A 27399-nucleotide genomic window follows, 5' to 3' on the forward strand; every position below is an offset into this window, starting at 1 on the left:
CGTTGACTGCAGCATTTTGTCAAAAATCAACTACCTACATAAAGGGTTTCGTACTGTACGACAATGTACTGTTTCATGCACACGAAGCAACACTTTCCATTCAGTGTAACCAGGACTTTCCAAAACATACACAAACACATGCTTAAAAACGAAACTGCTAAAGAGTAAACATAGCATAAAAACATAAACTTTTCTTGTTTCCCCTTTGAATGCGAACGGATTCAGTGCATATGCTGTACAGTGAGTGTATTGCACAGAGAGAGAGAGAGACTGGTCTAAAGGATTGAATGACATTTTTTGCCACCTTTCTTGTTCCGTTTTCACCCTCTTTCTGCACAAGGCTACACGGGACACAAATACGTTGAGTAGTGTATGAAATACGCATAAAAATATGTAAAATATGCCAGAAAAAAACCTTGATCTTTGATAGCATTTGGTGAGTTGTCGACACAGAACACGAAAATTGACTCTATAGCCACTTTGTCGGAACATATGGAGCTGGCGGGGTAATTTAACTTACAAATTGAAATCAGCTCAGTTTTGCTTTCATCTCTTCATTTTGATCTTTTTTTTTCGTGTTGACTTTGGCTTGATTTATGGAAATTTAGATCGAGTTGGGTGGGTTTGATTTAAATTTTTTCTCTTTTTTTTTCGTTCAAATTGAAAATATGTCGATAAAGACAGTAAATAAATCACCGGGGCCCAGATGAGATGCAAATTGATACAGATATCCATCTTAATTTTCAATCTGTTGACAACTGCCTGTTTTTCTATCACGACAAAACGACCGTTTATTCGCACATTTTGGCTCTAATTGTGTTTGGAATTAGTTTGAAAGTGAATCATTTTTGAAATGGGCTACGAATTCGTGTTGGCTCTTCCGCTTTATTTTAACGTAAAATATTGTGTTCTCGATACGTGCGCTAAATGTGGATGACGATAATGACTGAAACAATCTTCAAAAGAACACATTTCAAATCGAATTGATAACATCTAAATGACATGAAACAAGCAATTTCGAATCGATGAATTTGTTTGATTCAGTCCTAATGGCTGAGTTTAAGCTATAAAGAAAATGATTTGTGGATGCAATTTCATTAGTTTCGTTTGAGACATTTTAAAAACATTTGCTGAGATACAATGAATGGAATAAATTTCAAGAACGAACAAAATCAATAGCGAAAAAAAGTATAATAGTTCGTTTGCGTAAATAATGAAACTTGAATAAAGAGATTTATACAAAATATAAATCAAACTGGTCTTTGGCATAAAAAGTGATTTTTTCTGTGAAGAAATAACGTCATTACGTCATTTCTCAAGGTGTGTTCCCTTCCGTTGGCTGATCAAGATTCATGAACATGCGTACAATCATCGACGCTTTAATACTTCCGTCTATCATTGCCACTGCCACTGCCACTGAGCTGGTAACAAATCAGCAGCTTCATCACATTCATTTGATGGTATATGCCCGCCTTCGCTTCCGAGCGAATTTTGGTGAAATTGCTTTGCAAATCTGGAGAGAGAGAGAGAGAGAGAGAGAGAGACGAAAATGCGAACCAACGACGGCAACACAAAGTGATATTTTCCGAATATGGCTGCTATTTGGTTGCTATGATACGCAATGAAAAATCTCTCTTTCTTCGTGTTGCTTTGATTTTATGAGCTGTGACAATTTTTTACATTATCGTTCACCTTCCAATCTTCGGCAGGCCAAACGATGTTTACATATCTTTCAAAAAGTGCAATCAATACTTCTTCGAGAAAAGCCATAAACCCAAATAACAACCGAAAATGGATCCAAAAGCGTTTCTCAAAAACGGAAATGTCATATAAGTTGCACTGAATAGAGTCGAAAACTAGACTGTTACACTATTCCAGTTTGATAAGAAAAATAGATCTAGAACATTGAGATCATAAACGGAGTCCGTTGTCGCTTTCCTGACCCGAAGGCGGAGAAGAAGGAAAACAAATGGTTGTCAATAGATTTGTCAAATACCTGGAAATTGGCAATAGCGAAAAATCTCTCGTCACTCGTACGAATTGTACAGTCGTTATCACTTTTCGGCTTCCTTTTTACATTGGGCAATATGACATGTCATAAAAATGTGTACTTTTTAGCACAACGCTTTTTCACTAGTAGTTACTGCCGATATCTAGCTCTGATTTGTTTTTTGTTCTCTCTCTCTCTCTCTCTCTCTCTCTCTCTCTCTTCTTCGACTCCTCCGAAAATCAAATGGCAAACACGTTATCAACGAGAAATGTCACGAAAACAGTGAAAAATGAAGAATGTGCCCAGTAAAAAAAAGAAACAATAAAAAAGACAATTGTTTTTATTTGTTTATTTCTTTTGGAGATTTGTTATTTTTGTTGCAACATTTTCGTGCCACATTTTCAAACATCATTACATGCCGACGTTTACTGAAGTGTCAAAGTCAACGCAAATACAACTCGACACATTTTTCGACTTCTCTATAAACATATGCGATACATGAAGAAAAATGTCACCCGAATATTACTGAAAAAGGCGAAAAATCGTTTTCTTCAAGGCTCAACAAAAACGAAAGCATGTTACCTAAGAAAGGGATTCGTGTATTTTGCAAGAATTCGAATCTGTTGATGACATAAAAACAACAGAAGCCGTTCATAACAAAAAAAGAACATGGAATTTATCCTCCGAGAAGCGATATTCTATTCATTTTTGTTTTTCAAGTATATGTTTTACAGATAAATTGGAGTTTGCTCCTTTCCATTGGTACAAATCGTTTTTTTGTTTTTCATCATACGATCGCATTTGAATCTGAAATGCTCACCATTCAATTAGAATTCACGAAACAATAGACGAACGAGCAGGTTGGATTTGATATTTGTTTTCACAGATTTACGAGCATTTCAGTTCTCCAAAGCTTACTATTTAGAAAACTATTCCGCACAATGTGCGAACACATGGTTATTATCTGCCGCATTGACGCCAATTAAACGTTGACACATAAAATTGGCTTCGAACAAGGTCCTCCATATAATTGACGTTCAATTTATATTTGCACTTGTTCTGATCATCGAGTTCATTGTTTAAGTCACGTTGCGTCAACATCGAAACTATTCGTCGTTACTTATTATTCAGTTTCCGAAAGGGCAATTTTATAGTTGTGTTAAAACTGCGTCAATCCCGGTTTTCGTATTTGTTGGGAAAACTAATTTTTGTGCAACTCGTTTAATGAAATTCAAACAAACGATTAAATGCCTTTTTATATTGTTTGCGATTGTTCATCAAACGAGAAATTTGTTTCGCACACACACACGCACGATCACACAACGGAGGACACAGACAATGTCGCACGATGCGCCTGTCTCCCGATTCATTTGTACTGTTGTCAATGGGAAATCAAACCAACAGATGCATTCAGACACATTATATGTTTTGATTTATTTGCGTTTGCAAGGAATTCCATAAACTACGGAATTGCCATGAAACGGCAATAATATTCGTCTGGATTTTTTTTTGATCTGAACTGAAAACGTTAACGTGTCAACTGCAAATTAATTTTGGGCAATCTCCAATGAATTCCACGTGCTCTTCACAGTTGGCTCTTTCAAAATATTATGATTAAATTAAGCCAGTAAATATAATAAATATATGTAATGTGAAAAGAGGCAAAAGGCAAATTCGAACTGGCAGAAATTTATATCGATTGGTCATCGCCAGTCGACACAGCATGTTTGCTGGAATCGTTGAAAAGATGTATCACACATTAGATACATTATGTTTGTAATTTGCGCACGTCAATGCTGCACAGCGATACAGTGGTTAAGAGCGAAGAGACTAGCTTCTGCCTACTTAATAACTGCATGCAGCGCATTTTCATCTCATCTCTCTCTCTCTCTCTCTCTCTCTCTCTCTCTCTCTCCCTCTCGATTTCTCGCTCTGGCGCACACACTATCGCCGCACAATGAAGTCTTACTTGGTTTTGTGACGTTGGTATGATCACGTGCTCTGAGGGAATTCATCAATTTGTTCGAATCAAGACTATTGGAATTCCCTTTTTATTTGCGTTTTGTGTGGCAATAAAAAGTTGTATTTTTGTATGTAAATTTTCATTTAACACATGTTGCACGCTGGCTGCTTCAATATCCACGTACGGATCAAGTGAGAGAATATCGCTTTGGCGATTGTCCCATGCGCCTGCCTTCCTGCCTGCTCCGATCAACCAGCTTAATTCGCAAATTTTACACTTTTATTTCATGCACTGAATGGATTCAATCGAAACGGGTCTCGGCCAATGCATCTCGGCAAAATGAAAACAAATGAGACTTAACACGCTCTTCATGACGGCGCGTAAAGCCGTTAAGGAAGACCATGGTCGCATCTCCCGGTGATTCTTCAATATATATCATTCGATTGTGCATTCAACTTATTTTTTACATTATAAATCTAAATCTGTCGGAATGGATTTTCATTTTCATTACTTCAAGTAAATTGATTGAGAACAATAGCCGACCGAACAAGATGCCATGCCATTCTGGAACCGCTCTTTATTGTTGTTGATGTCGATTGAAGCGTTGGTTGATTTTGAAGGCTGCATTCCGCACGAAGGGCATGCTTTTTTTCGTCGATATTTCAGCATTTTGAGTGTTTATTTATTCAAATTATTGAGAGAATAAACTCTTAATTTGCCAGAGTTATTTCATGATACTCAATCGTCATAAAGTTTACTCCGTTCAGAGTCGCTTCGACAAATCTATTTCATGTTCAATAGGAAAAAAATATTGAGCACTCAAGTGAATGTATGGCTTTGAAGCATCTTCATTTCATAGCTATTCAATAAAGTGCAACTTTGCACGCAAACATTGCATTTATTTGCCTTTGTACGCATAAGGCTTGTGACAACCGAACACAAAATCAATTCGATACAATTGGATGGCCCGTTGTGACATATTTATTACAACTTTTCAATCGTTTTTCTTTCAATATTGATATTATGTCTTCTCACTCGGCCAAAAATGTGCTCAAATTACAAGTTCAGCTCGCTCAAGAATTTTCAATTTTTACAGCGTCGCATTTCCATTCACCCGATTTGTTGATATATGTCAACATGTGTTTGCTAAACTGTACAGAGTCGTTAGCACTGTTTTTTCGACCAACTTCGACAGAGCGTTTCCTTAAACAGAGCGAAAAACAAAGAAACAACATGAGTAAAACCAAACACAAACTATTACTTCTTCCACGCATCAAGCAATTTAAACAAAGTATCCTGAATCAAATCAATTGTCGCCAAGAGAAAAATAATTCATTTTTCCGTCTTTGCACAATAATAATAGTGTTTGTTTCTAAATTCGGTTACATTGGTAGTAAGAAAAAGATGACAAAAAACAGAAACGAATTATGACATGTTGGCGCTTGTCATCATTCTCCCGAGAATTTCAACTAATCAAAGCACTCACATTTTAATCGAAATTGTTTAGCTTTAGTAGCATGAGTGAAGATTGAGTGTTTCTGTGTGAAACAGTTGAAGTGCTACTTGAGCGCTGAGAATGTAATTATTTGTATTATCGACTTTATCTCGAAAGCCTCACTCAATTTGAACAGCTACTTGTGTCACATTCCAATAAATCTAGTCTCATGATTTTTCGAAAGAAAAAGAAAAACAAACACGCATTCATCAAAACCGAAATGGGTTTCCTTGTTCTGTTTTCGAGCGATGCGATAAGAAAAAAGCTAATTATTCTGTAAATCTGGTATTTATTAACATTACGAAAGAAAAAAAAAAACAAATGCCAAGAGCAGCAATATGGAGTCAAGTGTTTTTGCCATCACAAAGATATGATAATTCTAGAACAGCATAGGAAAAATTAAGTCTAATCTAATAAATGAGCGTATGGAATGGTTGTCAGACGCATTTTGCATGAAGTAATTTTATTTATTTTTAACAAGATGCTGCTTTTTTTAAACATGGATAACAAATGGTAAATCCTGCAACTGAACCGAAAGAAATCATCGATTCGATTTCAGTTTTTGTTGCAACAACTTGGAAATATCGTATTTGGAATTGTCTTACTGTTTTTTTTTTTTATTCATTCGGCCGGGAATTTTTCGAACATTTGATAATCGGTTTCGCATGACTTGAGTAAACAGTCGCTTGAAATGGAATATATTCTTTTTCGTGCGACAATATCAATAAAAATTGTGTGAAGTGGTTTATTGCATTTGAGCGCGCAGCGGCATCGAATTGAAAGTGTCATATTTTCAACACTGAACGGTAACTTGCTCCGTTCGAAATGATAACATACACTTTATTGATCGTGAAACGAAGCAACGAAATTATCAACTAATTACAAGCGGTTAATTCAGAGAAAATCAATTACTTTTTTGTATTACTGATAACGATTATACGGTTGGTAATAAATAGTGTCGGCATAATTTGACAAAAGGTGAGTGTATGCCGCGTATCTCATGACACATGTCGGTGTCTATTGAGCTATTCAATTGTGGGCCTCACCGATAGTGAAATTGAAAAATGAGCAATTCCCTGTGCGGCATTTCATTATGACAAATAAAATATCTATCATCATAGTTTATGAATCTGACGACATAGACATGGCGTTGCCACAATATGCAGAAGCAGAATGGCTTGACATCAATGCTACTTTTTCGGAGAATTACTTGAATATTCCAAGATATTCGGCGTCAAATTCCACTGTTTTCATTGTGACATCAATTCGTCTTTGCAACTCAAACAGAAATAACTCGCGTGCATCGTAAAAATAATGAGCATTTAAAATTATCTCAAGTTCATTGGATCGACGGCGGCGGCGGCGGCGGCAGTATCGTTTGATCGCTTATTTGTATTCCTTAAATTAATGTGCACCGATAAAATATATTGCCCTTTTTTTCTCGTTTTCGATAATGAAATTGCGAACATGAAATCTGCTCACTGACGAAGGCACCAACACATACCATGTATCTCGATGTGTGTGTTTGATGTACATGCGATTTTATCGGGGCATCGAGAGGCGTTGCTCAAAATATGGCAACTCAATACATCATAAATGTTAAACATTTATTCATGAAACACACGATGACAAACGCCCTTTCCAAATTGGCGCTTGGAGAATGACTTCGCATCGTACATAGACCAAATTGGAACTTACAACGAGCGTTGAACCGTTCTCTTTACGTCTTGCTATACTCTCGAACAATTAATATTCCATCTAATAAAAGAACAGAATTTACCAAAGAAGCATTTTAGTAGCTATGGCATTGAACACATTCTTCCCTTCTTCATCAAGCCATTTTTATGCGTAGATAATAATAAGCTAGAAAGATTCCAAGACGAAATGCTGTGTTTAAATTTGTTCGAAGGATGAATCTCTTGTTTTTGCTTCAGAATCTGAGTCTTCTGTTGAAAGATAATTTTTTTTCCCGAAATGTTTGTAATTTCCAATGCACAATCGATTATTATTCTGTAGGTTAAGCTAATGTTGTTGTGTATTCTTCGTTTGTTTACGTACAGCATCGAATGTTAAGTGCCTGGCAGGATACTACTCAGTTACGCAGGTAAACGAAGCAACAAATTAAACAAATTACCAACTCAGTGCGAACTCAACAAGACGTGCGGATAAACGAAAAGTATGGAAAAAAAAATGTATTAAAACTGAACACCCCATGTAAATCGGTAGGTATGTGTGTGTGTGTACAGACTAACGCACGCAGTGAATATGCAATAAAGAGATTTTGAAAATCTCACAAGTTGTCTTCTATGCGAAATTTGCCTTCGAAAAACTGGCTGTTTGTTGACACTATTTTATGCATGGGTCATTCTTCTTTGGAGAATAGTGATCATTTTCACAACATGCCAAGGTTGACTGTCAATGGGCCTACATGATTGCTTCGCAGAAACATTTATCGCCGTGATTTTCTTCAAAATACATTCTTATGTGTGTCGAGGAACATTAAAAGGGTGAAAAATTTAGGTTTTTCACATGAATTTTCATCAACTGGGTGGCATTGAACAAAACGAATATTGAATTGGTTTGGAAAAGACAGTTTGATTATTACTATGTTCCAAGCCTAACGAATTGTTGACTGATTTCCATGAATATCACCATAGATGCCGCGCTAATCGTTTCGAAAGCTTTACATCGAAGCTCAATCGAATTCAATGATCTTGTGTGTTTTTTAAACACAAATATTTTCCCACCGTCGAAAAACAGTATAAGAATCAATTATAATTGGTTGAGTGGGTACGTAGTCAATTGCTAGTGTAACGTTTGATTTAACTCGTATTCAAATGATGAGGTAAGTGAAAAGTCACATGTAATTAAGCGAAAGCGCATGCAACGCGTAGAATGAGAAAAAAACGAGTATCCATTGAATTGAAAAAAGTGCCCGGAATTGCGGAATTTGTTTGATTGAATCAATGACCTTGACTCTTGAATAGACGATAGGTAGCATTTGACAGCACATGTTAAGCCCATTTTGTTCAACTCAATCGGATCGACTGTTAAGGTGACCGCTACGGTAGACAATTTCTACCATAACCGGCTCTAAGGTGTTTACTGTCGATTCATTTTCATTTTCAGTAATGCGAATAATATCGACTAAAATTCGTTCGTTCCGTTTCGTTTGTGTTACCAATTCGGCGCGTGGACAACACGAGATTTGCAAATAAATGTGTGTTAAGTGTTGCGATTGATGATGATGATGCCAAAGCGAGAGAAAAAAAAACAGACAGTGTTATTTTGCTGCTGAGCAGGCCTGATCTAAGCTGAATTTGCTGACTCAGGAGCCTAAAGCATTATTTTAATGCATTCACCATGCAAAATTATCATTGACTGCCATAATCAACGAAGACTGTTGATTTTATTGAAAATTTCTAATACAAAACAGCTCTATTCGTGAGATGTAAGAGAACGTATGTTTTTTTTTTAGTTTTAAATATTTTAAAAGGAATTCCTTAACATACTTAAAAGTATGTTTTCAATCGATCCTGTGTGAGTAAAATAGAAGTATGTTTGATGTAAGATGTCATCAAATGGTTAAAAGGATGTATGCATTTTAAATGAAATCATCTTGTTATTCCATCTATTCAGTTAATAACACAGTCCGACGCGTGTTTCTTCAAAGTTGGCACAAGAGCTGAAATGGTGCCACGCTTTGGATCCCCAAAAATTCCAAAATGCGTCGCTGAAATTGACTCTATTTAGCCTAATTTTTGATGAGGAATCCAAATCTAGACAACAGGTGCACATAAAATAAAGATTTGGTGGCTTGAGTGGCTCAAATAGATCCAAAAATGGCCAGAAATTTTCTATTTGACGCTATATAAGCTGAATGATCCCGGTTTTTTTTAATTTGAATCGTCTAAGGAGCTATTTTTACTTGATTTTTGACGTAGAATCGATTTTCGGTTTCGTTTTGTATAAGTTCATATGATTTTTGTGTCGAAAATTGCGTCTGTCTTAAGCAAAATGAGAAAATTACACGATTCGAATTCGAAAATAGCGGATTTTTTGCCGTTTTTGGGTATATTTGAGCCACATAAGCCACCAAATCTTTATTTTATGTGCGCCTTATGTCTAGATTCGGATTCCTCGTCAAAAATTAGTGGTTATTTTTCGAGATATTATTTGGTATTCTGAAGAAAAACATAACGTGCTAGGAATGCCAGAGATGAAAGACAAAACTGCTGAATCGCAAAATCTAGCTATTAGAAACTCTTGTAACGAATTTGGTATCGAAAAAGAACAGATTGTAGCATTAGCGTGTGATAATGAGGCTTCTAATATTGGCAATCGTGGAGGGACATGCGTTCTATTAGAAAATGCGTTCAGCAAACAATTTCTACGTTTAATGTGTAGACACCATATTTTTGAGATTGTGATCAAATATGTATATCATCACCTCTTTGCCTGTGAAACACCGAACAATTTGTTTTTCCCAATGTTAAAAGAAAAGTGGAGCAAATTGCGCGAAGCCATTTTCCCTTTCTTGCCATTTGACGAAGAAACATATGGTGAACAGCAGCTAGACTTGACTGAGCCCATGAAATTTTTAATAGATTGAAAGAAAAAGCCTTACATACGTTGCTCAAACACTCGTGACGACTACAGGGAAGTTACTTTGCTTGCATTGAAATTCTTCGGAGAATGGCAACCACTTACAAAACAAAATCAAGTCAAATTTCGTACAATCATTGAACCGAGTAACGTACGATTTATGGCCATCATCAATACAAGGAATAGAGTGTTATCTATTCAGAGAAACATTCGATTGGGACTCACAAGAACTTTTGCAGATGAGACACAATTTAATGAGATTTTCTTTATTCGCATCGCTTATATATATAAGATTTTGGAATAGCTGTAGCAATCTGATAGATGCACCGATAAATGACTTACATTTGCTTCAAGAGCTTCAAATGTATACAATTGTAGACGAATCTGTGGCTAAAGTAGCTATTGCTGCTTTCAACGGACATTTAAATTACATAAGCGAAGAGCTTGCCCCTCTCTCACTATTTTCTGAAAAAGTATCTGCTCAAGACAAAAATTTAATTGCAGAAAAACTGAGATTTTCTCAAAATAAAATCATGCCACCACGCAAGCTTCATGGAAAAGAACCAACCAATCATATTGCATTCTCTGAAGGAATCAACAATGAAAACGAATGAATGGGCTTCAGAATGTATTGTTCATTCCATTGGCGAACGTTCACAATTCTTCAATCGCCTCGGCTGTTTGCTTTTGGTGTAACGTTTGCAGTGATCATTGCAACCCAATGGGACCATACAGCCAATGTAAATACATTGATGTCATCGTATGAACTTTTCTCTAAAACTTTACGAATAAAGTATGAGAATAAAGCGTGGCACCACTATCTTTCCAAATCATATCATTGAAGTCAATGGAATACTCAAGAGTTCAAAAGCACGGCAACAGATGGTACCTCTATGAATACCATACGCAACCTACTTCGCAAATGAGTCTAGATTGTTGCAACCATAGTTGAAAACGGCGTTGTGTTTAGTTGCAGTTGCTCGAGCAATTGTTTCATATTCCGACAAATCCGAAAAAAACTTTATGTACGCCGGAAAGTTCCCAATGAATTTCAAATCACCATTTGGCTCAAGTGACGGAAATAGTACGAAATTTCAAAAATGCCGCGTATTTTAGTTACAAAATAAACTCCACTTTACATTGATTTGCTATATACCTCAGTGGCGCTAGTATCGTGAATAGGAGAAATTGACAGCTCTTCTTCCGAAACCTGATTTGGCTCATGTAAGAGAGTTTGAATGTTACTTAAAATCAATTTAATTGTAAGATTTGGGTGCCATTCTTTTATGTCGAGTAGTGGTAGATAAATTATTCCTGTTTTTGTGACATTTGGATGGTACACGACTGGCTCAAATTTGCATATTGGAGGGACTAGCGGGTAATCCTCACCAAAACACATCCGAACTTTGAATAAACCACCTCTCCACGGAGTCTATAAAATACAAAGTGAATTGATAACCAAAACAATTTGTTTATAATAAAACTCGAATCGACATACGTTTACCATTCCGGGCATCGCACATTGCCAACACAAATAGTCGAATGTACCGTCAGAATTCTTAATCGGTCGAGCAACAAAGTGCTGGAACATAAGTTGGAAAGTTCTCGTAGAGTAATCCATTTTGAAATCGATTAAATGTAACTTACCTTTAAATGGTCGTGCGCCCACGCCTTTTTTTCTTCGATTAACCGGCTCATAGCTATTTTGCGCATAATGCCTAACGCATATAGTGATATTTTCAATGAAATAAATAAGTTCGTCTTGTTTTGCGCTGTAGATTTTCACAAATGACATTACAGATCTGTTTGTAATCTGTCAAACACCAAAATGGCTGCGTACTTTTCGTGTGAACCAGCATTTGCATTATATTCGTACAAGTGCTTTTAAAACATGAGTGTAATGCGAAAAAAAATTTCATTCACTTATTAACTATTGTTTTATATAAAACAAATTAAACAAATATTTTCCGGACACGCTGTTTTATTTTATTGGTCAATTATCAAATTGATAAATTGTGGTAATATTCTTTTCAATATTTGAAGTGCAAATAAGTCAATAATTCTATTAGCCCAAAGTTCGGGCACTGAAGCCCGAAAATGTCACTGACGAATCGAATTCAAATCATAAACGTACTACCAAAGTGTTGATTTGGAGGGAAACATTTTTTCTGTGATTTGGATTCGTCTTGAACACACGTCTTGGAGCTATTTTCAACGTTCATAACTATTTCATTCATAATGGCAAGAAAAAAATAAGCTGAATGTGAAAGTAAGTTTTATACTGAAGAAATTCTATTCGCTGATTCAAAAATTCTTGATTATAAATTTTTTTATTATTCAAACAACATTGTTTTTGTGTCCATTGAAATTCATTTTCTCAGACATCGAAAATCGGGCGACCTCATCAGCCTCATGCAGGCGTGTTGAAAGAGGTAAAAGTGGTTCTGAAACGCGATCCAAACTTTCCGAATTCCGATCAAATCCAGATGAAAGCCGAAATTGTTGCGGCAACAAAGTCTGAACCAGAGGTTCGTCGTTCGAAACGTAATCGTCCAGTTGCACCAATCGAAAATGTTGCTTCAACAGAGACTGAACCAGAGGTTCGACGCTCGAAATGCAATCGCCCAATTGAATTGCATGCAAATTCTCCGGTACGCGGTAAGTCGCCTCCAAAAGTAGAAAGAAAGAGACAGCCCAAGGAAAAGCAAGTGATAAAACAGTACGTTTTCCGTCGGTCAAAATGAAAGGTTTTGTTCTGTGGCCCGCTAAAGTGAGTTCTATGACGATAGATTTTTTTTAAACAAATTTATGTCTTAGTGTTTTATTGCATATTTTTGTGATTTGGAATTTTGTTTATTAGTTGAATGCCTTCAGCGGGGAAGCAGTGGCACTTGGTGGATTGTCGAAGACAATCGCCGCTTTACAGCCGTGAAGAAACCAGAAATTCAACATGGAAGTTGCACCTTCGTTGTTAACAGACGCAACAATATCGAGACAAACGATGAACTTGTAAGTGTATTTAATTTCGATGAATTCAAAGGTTTTCAAAGAAAAAAAATCAATTTTAATCCTTTGTACGTGTTCTATTCCCAGAGAATGGGTCCATGTCGACGTCTGAAACCGTGCCGCTTGGATTTTGCCTGAAGAACGAGTTTCCAGACAAATTTGTTCGAAAATACATCTTTCGTTTATTCTCTGCCAGTCTCAATTCAAATAACAACAAAGTTTGATCGTTTTAAAATCAAATAAAGCATTCAACAAATCGTCAACTGTGTGTTTGATTCAAATATTCTGGTGGATTCTTTTTTCGTTTTTTAGGTCCTTCAATTTTCGTTCTCTACAAAATGATTTGCATCAAATGAATGTATTGATTATCATATGATTTGCTCGAATCATTAGCTGTGTTCAAAATTACCGGGCGAATGTTTGAAAAAAGACGAGATTTTGACTCAGTTCACCAGTGTCAAATTCCATCCTTCTCGCACCAGCTAATGACATACCACGTTAACGTGCTAGTGCAGGCCGCGCTAGCGTCCTATCTAAATACATTATAATGAATAAGTACAAACTAATACACATGCATTCCTACTATGAATACGTTTCATGCTATGTGTTTTAATTTCATTTAATTTTGGAAATTGAAAAAAAAATATTTCTCGACAATACATATTTTAAAACATCATTGCAATAAAAAAAAACTTCCAAGTAAAAATGAATATATTGATATTGAGTAAGAAAATTCGGTGAAATCGGTGAAATACTTGAATCAAACATAAACGTTTGAAAAACGTACGACGCGCGCCAAAGCATAAGTGATGTCAAAGTGTGTACAAAGAGTGAAGCAATAGTGCGTTTAATGCTATGTGCTATAGTGTCTCTGTTGATGTTGATCGCTGACGTTTATAGTGGTAGTGCTAGTGAGAACGAGTACCCCAAGAGAAACCTATCAAATTACTCTACGCTAAAATGATGCCAAGTTTAAGTAGTTCAATTTATTCTACACTGTTTAGACGCCCGCCAAGTTAAAAATGTATTGAAGATTCGGCGTAATTTCGGTGTGGAATAAATTAAGTTCAATACTATTTGTAATACAAATATATGTATTCAACTTAAGTTAAAATTACTCCGAAGCTAGTGTCGGCGCGCACAGCTATTTGTCCACACTGTTTATGTATATATGTGTGTATGTGTTTGCGTATATTTTTTGGCTTGTACAAATGTCAAATAAAATCATAGGCACCGTTCTATTTCTTGCTTTGATGGCATTCCGAAGAAAATATGCTATAAATATAAACATTACGATTATTTACGTTTGAGAATTTAGTGGGAAAATCGAAATATTCTTTCAAATAAACACTTATATGAGCCTTTTTGGAATTAAAATTGTTTTTTTTTGGACCGCGATAGCAATACCGTATTGTGCCGAAATATTATTCTTTGTTTTTTCCTCAACTAAATATCATTAAAATAATTGAATCATTCGATATTCCGACAGAATTTATGATATTTATTGAGAATTAGAAAAGCAGAGAAGGAAGCCGCTGAACTCAGAGCTCAGCTTGATGCCCACAACGCCGAATTAAAGGTGGCCAACGATAAGAATGAGGCGTTGGTTTGAACAATAAATCGCGTCCGCAAGGAACGCGATTGATTGAAGAAGCGGCCTGTCGTTCTTGTCGACGAAGAAACGGACGAACAGAAAACAATGCTATAAATGGAAATCCAAACGGCAATGGAAATGGTCATTCCAACACATCGTCTGATGTTTGAAAAAATGGACAGGTAGCATGTTAAATTTTTGTTAAAATAAAAACAATTTTTTGCATTCATGTATTTCTAAGCTTTGCATTTGGGTGTGAAGGGATTCAAAGGGAAAAAATTTAATTCGTTGCGTCTTTTTCGAATTCAGATTCGATGCAAATTCACTTTACTTGAGGTAAACAAAAATCGTTGGTGTTAAGTAATTTGTTCCTTCCATTTTGAGCAAAGTGTTGGCTCTTGCGGAACGCTGTATTCAATTAAGTTAGTTTTGCTTTTATTTTATGGAAATTTCGTTATTTAAAATATATATGTACTCACTTAAAAAAAGTTCTTTCTCCTTTTTTGGTTTTGCAATTCAGAATTTTGCAGTTGCCCATTGTTTTCATCAATTTTTAGTCACACAACCATCATTATGATTCATTGCGATCAAAACAGTAACAAAGGAAATACTAAATGACACTTGTCATCTCACGGCTTCGATAATGTCATAGTAGTTCAGAAACAGGAAAGCTATATAGAGGGCGCGTGTGCATATTTTCTGACATAAAACACCAATAATAATTCCCACCGGTGAGAATTAGTATTCGATGTTTTCTATGTAGAAGCGACCAGAAAAAACGACGACACGCCCTCTAAGCGCATGTCGCAGCTATTTTAACTAAGCGCATGCCGTAGCAACTGTTTGACATATTGTTCTCGTTCATTCTCGGTCCAGTGTTCAAACAGTATAGTTCAGAAAAAAACTTAACCTTCAAATTTGGTTCAAATTTCGTTCAAATCTGATTGAAAAAGTAAGTATCTTTTTTATATTTTTGCAAATTTAATAAAAATTCATTCATTTTCAATTGAATAAATCATAAAACATTCAATATTACAGTCAGTCAAAAAAGTATTCGGCCACTTGAATTTTTTTTTTTTTTTTTGGATTTTTTCGTGTTATAAATGACAAAAACCGAACTATTTTCTATCTATTTGTTAAGTTTATAATCTGTTCTTATAAATTCAGGCCGATTCCGGAAATAATTAACATAATTTTTGCCTTTTCTGTAGCCATGTTTGTCGAGAGGTCGAAATTGTGCGCAAAAAAAGTATTCGGCCAAACAGATTTATTTGAGAATTTCTACAAAATTTTCTATGAAATATCAACATAGACGCTGCAAAACTATGAATTACTAATATTTACAGTGATTTCAAGCCATTTCACGAGTTTTCAAACATCATTGTGTCAGCTGCAGGGTGAAATTTGGCCGAATGATAAATATTTATGTTGAGCTATATAATCGTGATATAGGATAAGTATATGACAAAAATGAAAGATATCAATCAAAATTTTTTACGAAATTTGTGGAAATTCCAAGGGGGAAATCACTAGAAAGTAATTGCAGTAATAGCAAAGTAATAGTTGAAATTCAAAAGTAATAGCAATTATTTTTTGTGTAACTATTACTTTGCTATTAACTTGCTATTATGTCCAAAAATCAACAATTACATTGCTATTACTTTATTTTTGCTATTACAGTAAAACCCGTCAATAACGGAACCTGGGAATAGTGGAAATCGTGTCAATAGTGGAAAAAAAATTTGGCCGTTGAGCTCTCCCATACAAATTGACCTGTTAATAACGGAAAACCGAAACTCCGAATAGTGGAAAAAAATTTCTTGACGAATTTTTTTTTCGTCTTTCATTCATCTCTTTTTCATATAAAACTAATTTTTTCCTTTATCAAAAACACTGATCATCATAAAAATTGTGCAGTACAATTTACATTACATTCATTTCAGTATTATTTTTCATTTTGTCTGCCAAAATCATTGCTTATTTATTCAAGTAAACAAATTTTTGACGCTCCCAGTAAAAACATATTCACTTGATCAGTGCATTTACATTAAGTTTGGTAATCATTGTTTCGTTTCATGAAATGCAGAATTCATCGCTGCCAAATTGATAGTGTAAAAAATGAGTATCATTTACCTTCCCATTTTGAGTCATTGTTTAGACTGCTTGATTATTTTAAAAAGTGATGTTTGTCATTCACTCAGTGAATTTCGCTGTTTTTTCGATTTCGGTTTTCCTTCATTCATTTAGTAAAATATACTTTTATTTCATTATTTACTTTTCACGTTCATTCACTTGATTTGATAATTGAATACCCATAAAAATGTATGTTTTGTTTCTTTTTACCCTCAATAATGGAAAATCTTGTTTGAATCGACTCAAAAACCTCTGAATAACGGATCCTGTGAATACTGGAATTCTTGTCAATAGTGGAACAAAAAAATTCCCCACGAGATTCCGTTATTGACAGGTTTTACTGTAGTTTGCTATTACTTTTCAGATTTGCATGGAGAAAAGTAATAGCAAATAGCAAACTAATTGCAAGCAATAGTGGCCAATAGCAAAGTAATAGCTGAGTGATTCCCCCCTTGGGAAATTCGGTCAAAGTATGGCCAACGACTAGTTTTTGGCGGCTCCTTATTCACGAAAGCGGCCATTTTTCGGAGACTTTGGAATTGGTTTATGTCCAAATTGATAGTTATAGTATGAATTAGGTCTTATTCTATCATTTGGATTTAGTTTTAGCCATTTCTAACAAAGTTCAACATGCAGAGAGACCACTCGATTGTCCATTAACAAAATATTGGTAATAATTAGAAATGAAAGACAAATGAAGTTCAGAATATTTTCAATCCTTGGTGATATACCGTTAAATTTACGAATAGACAAGATTGAAAATGAAGTAATTCAAAGGAATTAGCATGATAATATGCACAAATAAAAAAATTCGTATCAAGAACTGTCATAAAGGGAAAGCCAAACTTTTCATCAGTTGTCAATTTTTGTTCAATAATTTTCTTCAAACTTCAATTTTCCGGATAAATACGAAACACTAGTGTTTACTACGGTCCAAAACGGAGTATTTAACACGAGTTAGTAGAGTTTTTCATCACCCATAGTTGACCGGAGCCATCCAAAGTGTTTAAAACAATTTAGTACTTTTTAGTACACTTTTAGTACTTTTTAGTACTTAGCCTGAAAATTTCTTGAGGAGTACTAAAAAGTTTCTTCAGACACTATTGCTCTATTTTAAGCAGTTGAGAAGTTTCAGGACTTCGAAAATGCACAAAAATACCATTCTATAGCGAAAAGTGATTTTGAGACAATAAAGTGGACTGGATGTTGGTTTTTCGAGTTGATATGTTCAGGAGTATTGCTCAACTATACTCTGGCTACAATATTGCCGAACACAGTAAGTGAAAAAAATGTATACTGTTCGAGCTTTGGTCGAAAAACTGGAAAAATAGACTATTTTCTCGACATTTTGCCTCATAGCTCTCACCAGATAGGTTGAATTCAATGTATTATTGTAGTTTCAATCGTTTTAATCATTTTCAATAAATACCAGCCAAGAAATGTGCAAAAAACGATGTTTTGAGTGTAAGAAAATTCCGCTGAATTTTCAGGTTCCCAGAAGAACTACCGAAATCGATAAAAAAAAATTTAGACGTGGTTCCGGACATTCTAATGATGCAGAAGTGTTTGTTTAGAGGTCCTCTAACAAACGCCATCGGAATTTCTCTTGTGCGAAAACATGTGTTGTACGGTGTAAATATATTATGCATTGATGTATAATACATATTTTCGACTTTTTTCTCTTTTCACCTACCTTCTTCACAGTATCTTTATTTTTCTCTGCATTTCCACGCTTTTTCTTTGCACCTCTAGTTCCCATTTCGTTTTTTCTTTTGGAACCAAACTGAATTTTACAAAATTTGTGTTTTAAAAGAAAACAGTATTTCAAGAAACAGAACTAAATAGACGTTTGTGAAAATTGACAAGAAACATTTGGTTGAATGACTAGTTATGTCAGTGTGTCAATAATCTAGTACAACACCTTGCACTGGCATTGTCAATTAAATTGAGCTCGGAACAACTCAAAACAACCTTATAATCCATAATATATTTTTACCTCAAAATCTCCATAGTTTTTTTTTAAACTTTCATCAAAAAAATTTGATTCGCTGATCGTTGATTCGTCCTAAACATGAATGCAGAAAAACATTTCAATACAAGAAACTTATACGAAATACTACAGTTAGAATCGAACGCACAAATTCAAGATGGTAAATTAATGACACATTTCCAAATATTATAAATAAATAATATGCATATTAAAAACAATTCATTTTAGTGAAACGAAATTATTACAAATTGGCTTTAATCTTTCACCCTGACCGCGTTGCATTGAATGAAAAAGAGGAGGCGAAAGAGAAATTCAACATTATCCATAATGCATATTCCATTTTAATCGATGCAGCGAAAAAAAAGTTATATGATAGTGGCTCAAGTGTTTTGTTCACAAAGGCTACGATTGCTGCACGCTGGGAAAATTACTTGAGACCCGTTAATTCAAACGACATAGACTGTGCTCGTAGTAAATACCAAGGATCACAATCAGAAAAAAACGATATTATTCGCTTATTACAAGCTGGAAACGGTAGCATGATATACATGTTGAATAATCTACCTTTCATGAGAATCGAGGACGAGAACAGAATAATTGAAATTGCAAGAGATCTAATGGACAAGGGAACAATCTCAAAAGTTTCTATTAAAAAAATCAGAAAGTGATCTTTTTCAATTTCAACTATATAGCATTTGTCAAATAAGTCAATTGTCTATTGTCAACCATGAATGTAATATTTTGCTATTTCAAATGTACAACCCTTTGCAAATAAATATAACGATTGTCAATTTCGAATTAATATCGTATTATGACGTGGTGTAGTTAACATAACCACAAAAATTCATAAAAAGTGAGAAAAGATTTGAGTAAAGTTGTGTTGAAAAAAAAAAACATACTTCTGATATTTCTTATATGTATTATAATTATAATGAATACGAGAGCCGCTAAACGGAAATTCAGTTCAGATGTAAGTATAAAAATCAGTATTATTTGGAAAATAAAGGTTTGTTCAGCTACATTTTATTTTAAATTTCAAGGATGAACTGTGTTCTCCGAAAAGACGGGCTTGATCACACTCAATTAAATGAACATAGCGATGCATCGAATCAGCGAAATAAACCCGACGAGAAATTTGCGGAATATCGCATTGCGACTATTCTACGTATAGTCGCAATACGAAAAAGTCCGTCGAACGCAGCCAACTTCACGTTGGTTGTACGAAGTTTCAAGTCGAAATGTCACACTCGATCCAGTTACAACTTCACATTTATCTCAGCGCGAATAGTCGCAGGGTATTCAGCGATAACATTTTGCGGCAACTTTTATTGTGGATACCTATTCGCATTGCGAGTATCCGCACTCAAAAACGGATATGCGACGGATAGTCGACGTACACCTATTTTACCGCAAATTTCTCGTCGGGAAAGTAGTCAAAAAGGCTGTTGATTCGAACCAGAACAAGAACAATGACAAAGTGTTATCAAACACAGAAAAAGAGGTAAATTTCAATCAGAGGTTAAAATCGTACTATTTTCTACGGGTATATATCTCATTAGTGGAATTCATTTTTTTGCCCGTCAAGAATGGACCCATTGTATCGAAACGCAAAAATCGAGTTGCAAAGAAAGTTAGTGCAAAGTTGAAGAAGACAAGAGAAAGCCGATTTATAAGTATAGCGAATGGTTTCAACCGAAAAGACACAACTAACGAAGTATCATCAGACACCGATAATGAAGTAATTTTTTAATCTATTTTTTTCAATTCCTCACTGGATTAAAATTCTAATAGAAATGATTCTTTTTCTAATTGTCAATTAAAAGGTGGTAGTCGTTACATCGAAGTCCAATGGACAAAAAGCACAAAAAAGAAAAAATCCAAGCGGTAAGAAGTCCAGTGAAAGTTCGAAGAGAAATAAAAGTTCCAAGCGAAAAAACACAACTAACGAAATGTCATCGCACACTGATAATGAAGTAATTTTAATTTATATAAGATGAATCATTTTAGTCCCATTTTATTTATTAATAAACTGTTCGGAATATTAAAGCAATTCGAAGCGAAATGTTTTATTGAACATTCCGATGCATCGCATAAATTTCTGCTATTTTTCTAATAATAAAACATTTTTAACTTCTTTGTAGATCGATGAATCGCTGAAGAAATTGATTAATGAAAAAAACGATAGCAATATCAACGAGTCTTTGGTTTTCGAATCACAGGGAGAAGACATCATTGAAAGTGATATTCTTTCAGAAAATATCGATGCAACGAAACTAGAAACGCCCGATCCGTTGAAAGACAAAGAACAACAGCCAATAAGGGCTAAATTCAATTGGGTAGAGCATAGTAAGTGGGATAGCTTGGATGACGTAACCGATTTCCTCGAGAACGAAGAGTTTGTCATCTACGATGATTGCGATCTAAAAATCGGCCAAAAGTTTCATTTTCGATGCATGCGAATTCCAAGAGATCGCAAAAGACATGAATGGTGCTCTCGCCGGTACATTATATTTTTGCCGTCAAATTCCAATGAAATCATTTTACTTACAAATAACGAAAATCACAACCATGACGAGCTGTTAAAGGGGAAAAAACGTCCCATTTCCATTGAAATGCTTGAATTCATCCATGATCTGTACAAGATGGGTACAACAAAACATACAACCGTATTCCATCACATCGAACACGCACGTCAGACATACAAGTTATTTCAAGAAGAACTCAATCCGTCAATTAAACAGTTAGAGTACAGTCTAAAGAAGTACAATGCCCGTGGTACGAACAGAATGATTCATCTTGGTGATTTGGCGAAATGGTGTGAAGAAAATTCAGGCTTACCCGAAGAAAGTGACGATGCATTTGTGCTGTCTCATGTTGTAGAGGAAAAAAAACAAGGTTTTCGCTTTTGTCTCAGCACACGAAATTTACTAGATAAACTTTCGAAGTTGGATACAATATGTATAGACGCTACCTACAAATTAAATTGGATGGGTTTCCCATTAATTATTTTAGGCACGGTCGACCGAACAAAGAAATTTCATCCAATGGTATATGCCTGTACCTCCCATGAAACTACGGATGATTATGCGTTCGTATTTCAATCAGTAAAGGAGGCCGTTGCATCGAACTCTACAGAAAGTGAATTTAAACCGAAAAAATTGATTGCTGACGGCGCTGAAGCTATTAGAAATGCTTTCTACGATGTGTTCGATGAATCCGCAGAGTTGGACATTATGTGCTTTGCACATGTGATTAGAAATGTCAGAAAAAGACCATTTGCATCAAAAAATAACAAACCTTTGATCGTCGATGACATTCGTCAAATGCAACTTGCGCCGAACAGTAGTGCTTTTGAAATGATGAAGAAATTATTTATCGAAAAATGGCAAGAAAGTGAACCTGACTTTGTAAGCTATTTTCAAAGAGAATTGTTGGGACCACATACAAATTGGTATGAGGGTGCGGCACATTATACGCCCTCTACGAATAATGCTTTGGAGAGCCATAATGCGATAATCAAACGCAAAGTCACATTTCGTCGAAGATTGCCATTAGTGGAATTTATGAATGCAATGATATCCATGACAAGCGATGCATCGAAACAATTTACTAAAGGCCTACGAATAATTGCAACAGAACCAATAGTTTCCCGTGACACTTTGATGCGTGCAGCCCAAATGCATAATGATGGCTTCCAAGCATTTAAAGCGACCGGAAAAGGCAGTGGACGATGTTATTATGTTATTCCATCCGAAAAGTGTACGAAAGAAAATGCTAACTACAAACATTATCAAAATCTGTCCAAAACAGATTGGACATCATTTGATGAGTTCATTACATATGGGTATCAAATGTTTTGGCTCGTAAATTTTTCGAATGTTGATTGGAACACCAAATCTATTTGTACCTGCCCAGTCTTCTTTAAACAATTTATGTGTAAACATGTTATTGCCATCGCATTGAAGTGCCGAATAATAGAATGCCCACAGAATGCAAACCCATTACTGATCGCACCCAGAAAAAAACCAGGACGACCAAAGAACTCAACAATGAGTTTAGAGCGATGACATATCCAACGACGATGCAACGATTGATTATATTCATGATTAAGAATATTCTAAGCAAATTTCATTCAATAAAATAAAAGCAAAGGACAAATAAACAAAACTGAATCATAATATTACTATTGGCATGTTTTAGAGTGACTTTTTAATTGAAAAACAAACAAATACTTGAGAAACGGTAATTCAAATGACATAGACTGGGCTTGTAGTAAATACCAAGTCAGATCACAATCAGAGAAATGGACAATGGAAATCGGAAAGTAGTCTTGAATGTGGAACCATTCGGTGTGTAATGTGTAGCTGAAGATCTAGTACTTCCTTTTTGAAGTGTCAAATACTGATTGTCATTGATATCTAAAACCAACAAACAATTAATAATTGACGACATACGCAAAATGCAACTAGCACCGAACCGTATAACGTTTAATATGATGTCCAAACTGTTTTGTGATAAATGGCGCCTCATCGAATCCGATTTCGTTTCGTATTTCGAAAAAGAGTGGCTTGGACCACATTCCAATTGGTTTGAAGGCGCTGCCGACTACACTCCATCAACAAATAACGGCCAAGAAAGCCACAATGCCACAATAAAGAAGAAAATCACGTTACGTAGACGCTTGCCATTGAATCAATTTTTGGTTACAATGAAAGAAATGACATCAACAGTATCAAACGAATTTTCGAAACGTGAACGTTCATTGGCAACAGAGCCTACTATAAAGAAAGTTGCATTCGAAAAAGCAGCTTTAATGGTAGCGCAAAAATTCAAAGCTTTCAAAGCCAAAAAGCAACCCGGCTCGAATATGGACCTTTACTCGGTTCCATCGAGCGCATGCTTAGACGAACACGCAAACGAGACGTACTACAAAACGCTTGTGCAAATGAGGTGGAAGTCATTTGATGAATTTCTCATTCATGGTTACCAACAATTTTATATCGTGAAATTTTCATTAGACAGTTGGAAAACGCAATCGACATGCACATGTGCTGCGTTTTTCAAAGAGCACATGTGCAAGCACATAATAGCCATTGGAATTCGTCACCATGGCGTTGAAATCCCAGAATCAACAAAGCCGACACTTCTTATGCCGACACGAAGAAAACCTGGAAGGCCAAAACGTACTGCGACAGCACTCATGAAACAAAATTAATTGAATTACGACAAACGATACGAATTGCAAATCTTCAATATCTAAATATTAATATTTAATAATTAAATTATTAAATTATAAAATAAAGTAGTATATGGATTAAATAAGAGTCAAGGTTTTCTTCTTTCATTTCATCTGGTCGACCATTTGATTTTCGCTCCAAATGTCTACAGAGAAATAGCCACTTGCAAATTGAGAGCAATTTTCAGTTTTTTCCCATTAAAGGACAAAAATTGCAATTTTTATTTATTTGCTACGCAAACGAGAACGATTGGCAAATTTCGTGAATTTCTTGAATTTCATAATTTCTTTTGTCATCATTTTTTCTGTTTAATGTGAACAAATCTATTTTCTGCATATTTGAGAGTGTTTTAACGTATTTCGTATCGTATCGAGTGCGAAATGTGAACATACCCCAACGCAGCGATGTGGTCTCGTATTCAGATGGTTTCTGCTGTCAAACATAAGCTGTCAAACAAAACGCGGTAGACGGAAAATTTCAAGACGCTCAATAATTTTGTGGAAATATAAATACAATTGGCCTCAGATTCCAGATAAAACATTCGTCGACGACAAATTCGAAGCGTATTTTACGGAAAAAACGTCAAGGTAAGATCATTCATCTGCTTTTGATGTATCGGTTCTGGAAAAACATTGTGTTGGAGTTTCTTCCACTTTGCATCGTATCGCATCGCATCGTTCACGAAGTCGATTAGTTGGGTGTCAAATAAGCAAGTTTCGTTTGTTCTCTTTTAGCTGATTTCAGCAATCATGGATACAGATTGTGTCATTTGCTTCAGAGCACACCTGACCAGCGATTGTCCAGACAAGAAGCCGCAACATTGCCCGGACTGTTTCAACTTTATCCGACGTTTATCGAACCATTCACAGATCTGTGGCAACAAAGCTTGGTATTTCAAGCCGTTCGAAGACGTATACGTGAAGCCGCTCATTGAACGATTCATCATTGGTTGCAACAACGCATTTCGATTCTTGACGGACAATAATTGGCGCAAAACCGGTGAAGAGATTGAGATGTACTCTCCCCAATCAGATGCTGTTCTGCGATTCAAAACAGATTTGGACCTGGCCATTCTTACCACATCATTCACACCAATTCGTGTGGTGGTGGTAGTCAAACAAGATGGTGACAAAAATGAAACGTTCCACGAAAAACTCATGCTTTCAACGTCAAAAGACCAAATGATTATTGGATCGAGTCTTGATGAACCGTTTGATCCAACAACGCAACGACAACACAGCAAAACCACACTGGTTCTGGGCATGGTGGCTCGGGAAAATCTGTGTCTTACGGTCTATCGTTTCCCTTTGGGCGACCGACACGAAATTCGATACGATACGACTCGTAAAATGTTCCGTATCCCCGATGCACTGATAGCATTAACAGCAGAGGTAACCCCATCATTGCTTTTGCAATTGTTGAATGAGAAATTCACATTGTGAATTTGAAAACTAAAATCGCATATATTTTTCTTTAGCTGGCTGAACGTGCCCGAAACGCATCCGATGTTGAAAGTCGTAGTTTGGACAGATGCTACGAATGCCACACGCCTATTCGGCATGATAATGACCACGTGAAAAGTTGCAGCTTCAAGAATCGATTCCGCAGCGATTTCGTCGACCGGTATATTCGTATTCCTGCGATTCGTTACATCGTCTCAGCAAACACCAAAATCTTTCATGCTCTTGATCAATGCGTACAGCAAATTCAAGTCGGAATCGACCTGTTCTCGGCAGCTGCTGACGTTTGCATCAAGCCAATGTCCAGTTCAAAGTTCGCTGTTCTGACGCCGATTCGAATGCCGATTGTACTGAAGGAAAAAAACAACAATCTTGTCGAAAAAATCGTTTTTCTGACTTCCAGCGATCGTACTGTCGTTGCTGTGCATAGTGGACGAGCCGTGAGCGTAGACACTGTGCTGAAAGACTTCGAGCATAACACACCGGCCGTTCTTTTCCTCCGAGAAGGAAGTGGAGTCGATCTCAGTCTTTCGATTGAAGTGTTCGGTGCCAGCGGAACGGCCAGAAGTCAAATCGCATTCGACGATCGTCACAAAAATTACGTAATTCCGAGTGATTTGGATGTACGATCCCGTAATTGGCCAGCCCGTCCATTTGATGCAGACATCAAGAAATTCAATTGACAGACGGCACACGGCACACGACACGTGAAACACGCCACACGACTTTTTTTTCAATTTTCAATTTTCAATTTTCATATTTCACTCATGAACTCATTCATCATTATAAAATAAAGTAGTATATGGATTAAATAAGAGTCAAGGTTTTCTTCTTTCATTTCATCTAGTCGACCATTTGATTTTCGCTCCAAATGTCTACAGAGAAATAGCCACTTGCAAATTGAGAGCAATTTTCAGTTTTTCCCATTAAAGCCTCTCTAGTGCCAAATTTGAGCCATACAGTTTGTTTCATAATTATTGCACGATATCCCTGCCACAGATTCCTTGGCTCACGAGGAGTAAAAAAGTGTATGGACACTTTTCTGTTAGACATAAGCTAATCTTTATGACGGTTTTTGCATTACATTTATGACGATTTTTGAGAATTATACAACGTTTTTTGTGAATTTTATGACGGTTTTTGCGTTATATTTATGACGTTTTTCGGGAATTTTATTACGAATTCGGGGTGTTTTAATGACGATTTTAGTGAAATTTTTGATAATATTTATGACGAATTTCGGTAAAATTTATAACACATTTTGTAAATATTATGACGTTTTTTGTAATTTTTATGCCGAATTTTGTTTGTTTTATGACGTTTTTTGACCCACCCAATTTATTTGACCAATTCAAACCGATATACCAATGAATAGCGATGAAAATCCAATAATAGATAATAGCGTACGACCAATTGATATTTTCCCCTAAAAAACGCCTGTTGAGCCTGAGAACAGCAGCGCCACTGCTTGAATGATGACAAACGGCAAAGGGTCTGACGATAGCGCGTCGATGACATTTTGAAATTTTAGAAATGGCGTCTGTGTTCGCCTAGTGTTTCGTTGTTCTATGTTAAACTGAGGATTTATTCTCAATATTTGTTGTTTGGTGCTCTTGCGGCAGCTGTTCTAGCCTAAAATTTGGAATAAATAGAAGCGAAATCCTGTTGCCAACGTCAACATTCAAGTGATTCAATCTATTTGAGTTTTTAGTTAAATAATCTATTTTGTTGTTTCACAACAAACTATTTTTTGGCGCACTACATGAAATGTATTTCATCAAAGTAACTTTGAAGTAATATATTTATTTGCAAAATGAATTACAAGATCTTGGTTTAATTTCTTTTTTGAAATATACTGCCTTTGGTTTAAATTAAATAAATAATATGAGCATAAAATTCAAATTCACCATAATTTGTTTCAACACT

General features: G+C 35.7%; 2 protein-coding genes across 2 annotated transcripts in view; both read left to right on the forward strand.

Annotated features, from left to right (window-relative positions):
- Positions 1-27399, forward strand: part of LOC129569261 (protein drumstick) — a 141439-nt gene that overhangs the window by 72644 nt on the left and 41396 nt on the right. The gene's annotated exons all lie outside the window — the stretch shown is intronic.
- Positions 24484-26156, forward strand: LOC129569294 (uncharacterized). Its single transcript, XM_055448025.1, has 3 exons — positions 24484-24600; positions 24748-25404; positions 25491-26156. The coding sequence occupies exons 2-3, from the start codon at positions 24763-24765 to the stop codon at positions 26154-26156; spliced, it is 1308 nt and encodes a 435-aa protein (XP_055304000.1). The 5' UTR covers positions 24484-24600; positions 24748-24762.

This window comes from Sitodiplosis mosellana, unplaced genomic scaffold (genome assembly GCF_009176505.1).
Source record: "Sitodiplosis mosellana isolate CC-2019 unplaced genomic scaffold, AAFC_SMos_1.0 Smas_scaffold_30, whole genome shotgun sequence".
In the NCBI taxonomy this organism is placed as follows: Eukaryota; Metazoa; Arthropoda; class Insecta; order Diptera; family Cecidomyiidae; genus Sitodiplosis; species Sitodiplosis mosellana.